The sequence below is a fragment of the Carya illinoinensis genome, chromosome 13, assembly GCF_018687715.1.
Source record: "Carya illinoinensis cultivar Pawnee chromosome 13, C.illinoinensisPawnee_v1, whole genome shotgun sequence".
In the NCBI taxonomy this organism is placed as follows: domain Eukaryota; kingdom Viridiplantae; phylum Streptophyta; class Magnoliopsida; order Fagales; family Juglandaceae; genus Carya; species Carya illinoinensis.
In genome coordinates, this window is record NC_056764.1 from 34,504,424 (window position 1) to 34,515,283 (window position 10,860).

Below are 10,860 nucleotides of genomic sequence, written 5' to 3' on the forward strand. Positions count from 1 at the left end.
GGGATCCCCTATTATTAAAAGAAACCCTCACTTTTGGTGGAAGAATACCTTATACATTTTAAATGTCATCCACTTATTCCAAAAAGAAATAAGTCACCATATACCAAGAATAAAGCCACCATATGCCCTACATATAAACTCCTCCCCTATAAATAGAAATATAAAACATGTATATGTAAAGGTAAAAGCAAAACTGGAAGCACTTCAAACCATTCTAGCGCATGAAACCTATCGTAAGTATGGTAAACCAAGTCTATCATTTTTTAGAATATATACTAATAAGCTGGGAAGGAAGATGTTGAGCCGAATACCAGAAGGAATTATAACCACTGCCACCCATCCTAACCAGACAATCTGCTGCACAATTAGCTTCCCTGAACACATGCTGAACCCGAACCATTCTAGCATGCCATATGGAAGAGGAATATGTAGAAAATGCAAATCTATTATTAGATTCAAATTTGTCTATTACATTATTTTGAACATTTATTACAAACAAACCATCACTTACATAACCTTTACCCACAAATGACCCATATTTAGTTACAAAAATTTTATTGGATTCAAATAACAATATTGTGTAGTATGCCCCACTGAGTAAAGATCCACTAATAAAGTTCCTCCTCACCTTTGGCATGTAAAACACTTCTTCTAATGGAAGAGTATTTTTAGACATTAGTTTGAATTTAATTTTTCCTACTCCAGCCAAATACTTCTGCAGAGGTGGAGTTATCCATTGTTACTTTCATGCCGCCTGTAAGAAGTCACAATTAAAATAAAAGAACACTTATGAGAAGTCACAACTTCTTAAATATTAGAGAATACATTAAAAATGTTTCTAATTCACCAAAGGGAACAACCCTTTGTTTGGTTGCAAGTAGTTAAGGCTTCTATCCCCAAGAGGTATGCATTGGTTCAAGCATTTTGGCACATTTTCATGTAAATCTCAACAACCAAACCAACACATTGAACAATAACAATGGTTCCCTTTATTTTTTTCTTAATAGTAAATATTTTAATCATTTCTAAGTCTAAAAAACCAACACTTTCTTCACCTAGACTCCTCTTATCACTCTTGTGGAGTTTCTGTAAATTGCCAAAGTAAGCTATTGTTTCCTCTAATTGCTGCAGTGGTACTGTTAAATTTAAGAAAGTTTTTTGGAGGATGCCATCACTTGAGAGACTCTCACTATGTTGTGGTTTTTCGTTTTTTTCTATTTATTTCCCAAGCTTTTGAATGTTCTCTTGTGCTTTTATGAAGAGAAATGCTAAAGCTCCCGAATTTTTTTTTACCAAATTTATTTATTTATTTATTTATTACTTAGTGATTAAGTAAATTTTTTTGATTGATGTTGTGATTTTTTAAAAAAAAAATATTTAAGAATATAAAAAAATGAATAAAAAAAAGTGCCATATTTGGTGACTTTTTCGGTAACTTTTTTTGATAGCTGTAGTTTTACTCTTTCATGAATTAGGAAGTGAGGAGATGATATTTGGTACTAGTATTCATGATTTTATCTTTCTTTTCTTTTTGGTTTCTAGCAAGCCAAAGTTGGTCCATGGTTGGTGCTACAAAGAGATTGGATTTTGGTTATTCTTCTAGGGGGATTAGTATATATTAAATGATATTTAGTCATTCTTTGATGGGGCAATACTAGGGACATGGGATCGTGTAAAGAAATCCCTCATATGAACATTAATTTTTACGATTCAAGAAAGCAGTAAAATATTGTTCATATTAGGGGCCCGTATGTCCAAATCATTTTTATCTTTGATGTCTAGTGGCTAGGGTGAGTTTCGCCTGCAGATGATTTTTGCATGGAAGCAAGAAAGAAAGATGAGCTTTACAGTGTGTAAATAGTATTTGCAAAGAGGACAATGAGCTTCTTCAATTTGCTCGATTACATTGAGCTCATGAAATGTTTCAAATGATCAAACTAGTAAACAAAAACAAAAAATAAAGACCGTTTGTCTAGATTTCTGTGTAGAATTTTGGAGAACAAAAATTGAGTAATATGATAACACTCTCGTGAGAATATTTTTCCCACAAGTTGGTGATGAACAAAGGGGAATCAAGTCTATTTATTGTACACAAATGGTCTCTATTTATAGACCATGAGGTATTGGTTGACAATAGGCATAACCATTATTAAGTGACAACATTTTGTCTAAATCAAAGGGTTGCGTTTCTTGACACTTCCTCAATCATCACCCCTATGGGAACCATCACTACAGAGAGAGAGTCATTTCAAAGGGTACACTGTTTGGTGATCACACCTTGTAAAATTACCTCCCACTTAATCACACAAAACAGTGATGATCTAGTTGAGTATTTTACACTGGTACCAATTTAAGATTTCTACTACTTAACTCTCATCTGCATACTCCTAAAGATAGATGACAAGCCTCCACACGTGCGCGCTTTTATCATTACCATATCTAGCCGCACCCTCAACCATATGTGTTTCCATTAACCACATATAAAAGGAGACTTCATTTCTCTAAGAAAAATTTAGTAAACGGCATCAATTCTTTGTGACTGGATCAATAATCAATATCTATATCACAATTGATGACTTCAACCGAATACATAATACATGTATTGACCTACACTGAATTTTTGTTATGTACTTCTTCTAGAGGATATTCCTGAGGGTTTCTTTAATCACTTTGTCAGCGACTTTACAAATGATCAACCAATTATTTGGTTAATCATCATGTGCTAAAGTTTTATCAAGTACTCCATTTTATTATCTACTTTATAAATGACCAAATTTTTTTCTTTAGATATCACCATAACTACATTTTTCTAGACGTCCCCATAATTTTCTAAGTTATGCATGTCAACCAGGAGATTTCTTTACCTAGGTATCTCTCAATCCCATTCTAGTCATACGTTCTCTAAATTTCTCTAGAGACGATTCTTTAGTCATTGAATCTACTACCATCTCAGTCAAGGAAATAAAATTAACCTTAACCTCAAATTTTTTCAGATATAACAATAATGTAATCAATGTGTTTTTCCTTGGAACCCTATGTTTCACTTTTTATCAATGAAATGACATACTAATTATCATAAAACATATTGATTAATTTTGTGGATGTACGCAAATTTAAGCTGTCAATAAAACATTTTATCCACACCGCATCACTTACTGTAGTACTACAAGTAATATATTTTTCTTCTATAGTAGACTTAGCAATACAATCATATTTCTTACTCAACCAATAAACTATTATTTCACTAAATAGAAATATAAATTCACTTGTAGATTTTCTATCATCTATATCACTTCTAATTTCAAAATCACTATAGCCAATTAATTATAAATCACTGATTCCAAAGCACACTTTCATATTTTTGGTACTTTGTAAATACCTTAACATACGCTTCACTGCTTACTAATGTGTCTTACCTGGATCGGATTGATATCTGCTTATCAATCTTACTGCATGACAAATGTTTGATCTCGTACTTGTTATTGTATACATGAAGCTTCCCATAGCTTGAACATAGGGAACTTTAAGTATTTCACTTATTTCCTTATCATATTTTGGGCACATATTTTTATTTAAAACATTACCTTTGCAAACAAGTTTACTTAAGGATATACCAAATCTTTTAAATATTTTTTGTAGATATTTTTATTAATCTAAATATAACATCTTTGAATTTCTATCTCTTGAAATTCTTATACCAAGAATATAGGTGACTTCATCTATGTCTTTCATTTTAAATTTAGATCTCAATATTTTTTTTTTTTTGTTTTATTCGTCATATCTAGACAATTATTTGTCAGTAATATATCATCAACATATAACGATAATAATATTAATTTATTATCATTTTTCCATATGCATACATAGTGATCTAGTGGACACATTTCATATCTCATTTTTAAAATGGTTTGGCGAAACTTCAAGTACCAATGTTGATATGAACCCATGTGAGTGAAATCTCTTGAATCCACAATCAATTTGAAGAGGTCCACCTTGGTACCCATCAACTGTATTGAAAATTGCTTAGGTCCATACAGTGATTTCTTCGACTTGTAGACTTTTTCTTCATGTCCTTTAGTTTGAGATCCATCTAGTTGAATCATATGGATATCTTCTTTTAATTTTCCATTGAGAAAAGTTGTTTTTACATCTAACTAACATAACTCGAAGTTCATCCCGACAACAATAAACATGAAAATCGCTAAGGATGTGAATCTTAACATAGGCAAATACATGTTCACAAAGTCTACTAGTTGTTGGGTATATCCCTTGGCCACTAACATTGCTTAATACCTTTCCAAGCTACTATCAACTTTAATTTTTCTTCTGAGAACCCACTTACAACAAATAGATTTCCTATCTTTTGAAAGATTTGTTAACTCCCAGACATTATTTTTATTTATTAATTATATTGCATTTTTCATGGCCTCAAGCAATGTATCTAAACCAACACTATTGATTGTCTCAAAAAAAAATTTGGAATTATTTTCTAAATTTTTGAAACTGATATTTAGTGCATAATGATCTTGAAATAATATCAATGATCATATGGTTCTTTTACTCCCACTATCTTCAATATCAATACCTGAAAATTTATTTTTATCTTATTTTCTTTTATTTTTATTACTCTGTATTTTAGTAATGTTAGGATTTTCGATATCAAATGCTATGAAGATTTGTTGATTTTCTAGATCATTTAATATGATCAATTGGAGTAACAAGGTCTGTATTTTCGAAGAAAATGGTATCTCTACTCTATCAATTGATTCAATCATCTATCATAATGATAAAATCGTAGCCATTTCTATTTTCTACATATCCAATAAACCTGCATTCTTGTCCCTTAGTAGTCTTGGCATAAGCATTTGTGACTTACAACCCCACACTTTGAGTTTACTTAAATTTGGTTTATGTCCTGTCCATATCTCGTAAGGTATTAGAGGTCTATAATTATACATTTGGTAGATCAGCATATGTCATCATCAACCTTATCATATCAATAAGAGTTTTATTTCTTCTTTCTGCAATGCTATTTTGTTAAGGCTTACATGCATAGTATAAATGTCTTATACCATTCAATTTGCAGAAATTATCTAAAGCTTCAAATTCACCTCCTCTATCACTAGTCATCAGTAAAAATAATAAAATACTCAATTCCTCTATGAGCTTTTGTTTTAAAAGCTCTACAAACATCATAATGCATAATTTTAAGTAAATTTGTGGATTTTCAATTTCTTGAAAAAGATTTACTACCAATTTATCATTTGATATATGATTCACATATATCAAAATTTTCTGAGTTTATGTATGATATTAATATGCTTTTATACATTCTAATCATCTTATTTTTATTTATAATCTTAAATGTCATAAATATGCACAATCAATAGACACATTCAAATAATCAAAAATAGATACTTTATTAATATCAATATTCATTACATACATATTGTGATTTCTCATGCCTTTCACTTATACATCACCCTTATTTATAACAAAAGTTTCAGACTTAAACTCAAATATGTATCCTTTTTGATCTATTATGGGCACTGATACTAAATTTCTATGAATACTAGGTACATATAATACTTTTTTTTTAATAGAAAGAGGATGGCACCTCAAAAAAAGCACCATTCACTTTAAAATTGAGTTAGCTGATTCAGTCGGTTCAAACCAAGTCTAGGAGAAGAAATCAATGGTCAGGGGCTCGGTCAACGACTTGTTCCTTCTCTCCACTTGCGGCTTGGCTCAAGGCACGGCTTGCAGCTGCAGATGATGGGTCAGCTCGTGGGTTGGTGACTTGGTCTTGAGCTTAAGTCCAGCTCTTTATGAGCCAACGGGCTTCAACAAAATGGGTTGGAGGCTTGGCCCTAATTTGTGCCTTTTGAAGTAAGCCTGCTTTAGATTAAACAGCGTCGTTCGGTTTGGCCAAAACGACGTTGTGTTCATTGCACATAAATGGTCCCTATTTATAGATCATGAGATACTAGTTAGCAAGAACATAACTATTGGTAAGTGACACAACCTTTTAACTAAATCAAAAGGTTGGTTCTCTTAACGCTTCCTCAACCATCACCCCCCATGGGAAACATTATCATGGAGAGTGTGTCATTCCAAGAGGTACACCATTTGGCAATCATATCCCTTAGAATTACATTCTGCTCTAAGGACTACGATAACTAATGCCGGATAAAAGTTAGCTTTCCAAGGGCAAACAAATACAAGAAATCATGCAACAAGCTGATATTTTACAATCATACACCTGTCTAGATTGATATTTACTTACTGTTAAAATAATCGAATTTCAAGTAACTATGACAAACATATTTAGTGTTAAAAAGGAAAGAACAACAAATCAAAGCATTAAACTTTCTTTCCAAATTCCCCCTTCCAAAAAAAGAAAAGAAAAAGAAGAAGAATAAGGCTACCTAATGCAAAAACTTCTCCCTTTAAACTGGAGAAGGTGCTTAATAAGAAAAGCCCAGACCAAGTACTCAGTTACTCTGTGCATCTTCTTTTCCTTTTGACTCTGTATCTGAAACTTGGCTAATTATAGGGACCTGTAGAGGCTCCAAGGAGTCCACTATATCTCGCATTAGAGGCCTTGCCTTTGGATTCTTGTTTAAGCAATGGTAAGCTAGCATGGCTGCCTTGTGAACTCCTTTAATGGGATAATCTCCTTCTAGTCTTGGATCTATGATATTCAGAAATTTTTTCTTCTCTTTAAGCAACGGGAGAGCCCAATCTGTTAGGTTCTGCTCTCGGGCTGGCCGTAACTTGTCTAAGGATTTTCTTCCCGTAAGAAGTTCAAGAAGAACAACACCGAAGCTATAAACATCACTACTAGAACTTAGATGGCCTGCACAAGAGAAAAGATGTTTATGATGTGATCAGTTTTCAGCATTAACTTAAAAGGAATAATGCTTAAACTTTCAAGTGTTAACCAAAAACCTTTTCCATTTCACATGCCGTGTTGAACAACATAAACAAACTCCTAGTGTTCTCCAAAAACCTCCCATGCAGAATGATGCTTACTTTGATGTTGACAAGGAATTCTAGTCAGAACATAGCTTACCTGTCATAATATACTCGGGTGCAGCATACCCATATGTTCCCATTATGCGAGTAGAAACATGAGACTTGTCTCCCTCTGGCCCATCTTTTGCAAGACCAAAATCAGAGAGCTTTGCATTATAGTCCTATTTGTGAAGCATGTATATAAAAACCCAAGTAGTAAGTTAAAAGCTGGTGATTTGATTATAATTTGACATAATAGTACTTTGATTGCACTAGATTAGAATAGATTTGTCTCCATAATATATGTGAGTTTCAAGGAATTTGCAGTGAATTCTTTATCCAAAAAATAAGGTCTAACAGGGTAAAGCGCTGAACTACTTAAAAAATGTTTCACATGGATTCATGTATTCTCCTAATCCAATTGGTAAACTTTTGAGGCGGTATAGTAGGAATTCCCCTTTCCCCTTACCAAATTCCAACTGCAGCCTCATTTTATAGTTAATGCATTTGTATTAAAAGAACAGAGTGATATCATTATAATCTATAATGACACCTCATCTAAGAAATTGAATGGTGTCTTTTTCTATGATACAAAACAAAGGGAAGCCAAATAATTACTTGATTTTATTTCTTTAACAATTATTCAGTTTGTATACTAACCAAGTCTAACAAAATGTTAGACGTCTTAAAATCACGATAGATGACAGGCTTCTCAGCTTCATGGAGAAAGGCAAGTCCTTTCGCAGCTCCAAATGCAATTTTCATTCTAGTGGACCAAGACATAGGTAGCAATACTCCTACAAATACAAAAGACAAATTACGTTATCACTATTGAAACTAAACTATAGCCATGCCCAACTGCCAAGAACAACAGATTCAGAAATTACACAATCTGTCTAAAAACAACTTCCTAATCAATGTTTTTCCTCCAACACTAAGTAAGATGAATAAGAAGACATGGGTGGGTCTTCAAACACCTTAGAGAAAGTTAAACAACAGGCATGCCACACCAATAAGAAAATCTTTAGACAAGTTAGTTATATATATCTAATAACAAGTTTAGGCCCCATAGGTATTTTTTTGTTTTTCAAATAAGCTCCCGCCCTTGTGGTTTTTCCACTCTAGTACACACGAGAAATCTGAATTACGTCCTTTATTAGCTCTCCAACAGTCACTAGGGGCAAATTTTTTCTGCAGGTCACCTCGAAATATGCATAGATATCAACTCTTTAAATTTTAACACCTCCTTTCCTGCAGACAACAGCTGATACAAGGCTGCTAAAGTCATTGTAGCGCCTTTATTAAGTTACTATTCCTCTAATTTCCTTAGATAAAGGTGCATCCCTAACACATGCTAAAACAAACATCATAAGATGGTAATCAGAATCTAAAATCTCGTTACACCAACACTGTCATCTTATAGCTTCAACTTTCAGGAAAGAATGTTGAAAACGAAAAGGTATTGTAAAGGAAGGTGAGAGGCAAGAGGAAATGCATACTTGAAAACAGATTATTTTCCACACTACCCCGCTCCATATACTCATATATAAGTACCCTCTGCTCATCTTCACAGCAATATCCAATCAATTTTACCAAATTTGGATGAGAAAGCTGCCCCAAAAATATGACTTCAGCCTAGAAATCCATAAGGAACTTATTCAATCTGGTATTAAGTTACAGAGTTCTAAAAGAAAAGAATAGGAGATACATATAGCACCATAAGTTTGAAAGTACGGAACAATTAAAGAATGTCAAAGATTACCAGCCATTCTCTGTGACCTTGATAGCTGTTATCACCATCATGAACCTTAACAGCTACAGGAAGTGAAGGAAGCCCTTCCCTTAGATCCTCAGAAATAAACCCTTTATAAACACTTCCAAACCCTCCTCCCCCCAGCACTCGATCTGGCCTAAAATTTCCAGTGATTATCTTCAGCTCATTGAAGGTGAAGGCAATCAATGGATTCGCTGCTGAATCACGCCGCAAATCTTCTACTTCTTTGGGGTTCGATGGTAATTTACTATCATCATTCCTTTGTTTCACCAGTTGGCCCTGGGCTGTTGGAGACTCCAAACGGCAAGAAGAAAGCATTATATCGCATTTCCAGGTTACGAAATCCATTGTTATTCTCTTTTCATGACAAAACCATACCAATATAAAGAAGAAAACATCGAATAACTAAATAAGAGAAGTTGTCACTTCACCATAACAGTATTCTGGGTGAGGTATTTGCAGGTAATTTAAGTTTTTAGGAACTATATTTAATATCCTACATTCAAGGAGATATAACATCAGAACCCGGAGTGAAGAACCCAAAAAACATTTTAGGAAATTAGGACTGATAAAAAAAAACATTTTAGGAGACACTTTCTTCGATAAAATAATTGTAACTCATTAGAATTATAGTGATAATACAAACATTAGAGTAGGTGAGTTACAGTAAATGTATACACTTTTTTTCTTTGGGGTAAGAGAATGTATCCACTTACTACACAAGAAAACTAAAATATATACCTTTTGTTAGGTGGGGAAAACTAGAAGGGAAAAAGTATATCATCATCATCATTTATTTTGTGGCCTTCATTTTAATTGCCAATAGATCACATATATTGATTACTAAATTCCAAAGAACTTACTAACCATGGCACAAGGAAAAAGAGATGACAAACAGAAGCGAAAAGGCGAAAACAGAGCATGAGCAGAAGGTTGTTAGCTATTTTGCCGAAACATAAAACCCTTTAATATATAACCTTCAATCCCAAATTTCAAGAGAGAATACAGATCAGGAAAATAAAAATATACATATATCATTAACCACCGAAAATACTCGGAGACAGAGAACATGAACAAACAGAGGAAACCTCTCTCTAGAGACAACTAGTTTCATTGTATCAAAGAGAAAAACAAAACAAATGAATCCAACCAGTAAAAAGCATAGCTTTGTCGAAAGCCAACCTGACTTCACATTGGCTGAGACCCTGTAAATTGAGGGTTTCCACCTACACCAGCAATTCCCCATCACACACCAAACAGAGAAAGCTCCAGACTCACTTCCTCACCAGCCACCCATCACCAAAAGCGAAGTTATTTCACTTTTCTAGAGAGAAGAATCAGACCGAAACAAGAAAAAAAACACAAAGAAAACAAGTTGAGGAGGCAATGTTTTACGAGGTGGGTTTTCCGCAATTGAGAAACGTTGTAGGTTAGAGTTGTTTGTGGGTACAATTGTTGAAAAAAACTGGAAAGTGCAAAAGAGGAATTCTTGAAGGTAATGATTGTGAGAGTGTCGAGGTGGGGGTTGGTTCTTGGCTATGGCGGAATGGGCCCACAGAGTCGTGTTGTGTTGTAGATTCATAATATGCCTTGGTCCGCTTTCTTCTTAGTGCGCACACAAGGTGTATTCAAATCCCTACAAATCTTTTTCCATCACTCTCCAACATACTCTCCATCTTCTCCTTAGCCTGCGCCCACCTTTATTCTTTGTTTCCATCTTCCTTTTCTTCTTTTATGATCTTCCATTTGCGGGAAACTATGCAACTACTTTACCTACCGATTGGTGTTATTTTTTTAGGGAAAAAAAAATGTGTAAATAGCCACATCTACCATCTGGCTTATAATAGTAGATAATTTTAAACTTTTCTTACTGATTAAACCTTGATATATCAGCAATAGGAAAAAGGTGTCCTCCTTATAAATTTGCAAATATAATTCTTATTTTTATATATTTTCCAACAAACAATATATGTATACATACACACACACACACAACTACTTCTACTTGGCAATAAGAAATGAGTGTATGTGATATTGCCCTCGACAATAGCAAGGCCATTGCGTGGCTG

At 33.7% G+C, this 10,860-nt stretch overlaps 1 protein-coding gene across 1 annotated transcript; it reads right to left on the reverse strand.

Annotated features, from left to right (window-relative positions):
* Window positions 1-6,244: 6,244 nt before the first annotated feature.
* LOC122292557 (probable serine/threonine-protein kinase PBL16) lies at window positions 6,245-10,559 on the reverse strand. The gene is made up of 6 exons (XM_043100966.1): window positions 9,974-10,559; window positions 8,780-9,075; window positions 8,517-8,652; window positions 7,678-7,814; window positions 7,076-7,199; window positions 6,245-6,859 (listed from the first exon to the last, which is right to left on the reverse strand). Exons 1-6 carry the CDS (start codon window positions 10,035-10,037, stop codon window positions 6,495-6,497), a joined length of 1,122 nt encoding a protein of 373 aa, XP_042956900.1. The 5' UTR covers window positions 10,038-10,559; the 3' UTR covers window positions 6,245-6,494.
* Window positions 10,560-10,860: the final 301 nt, after the last annotated feature.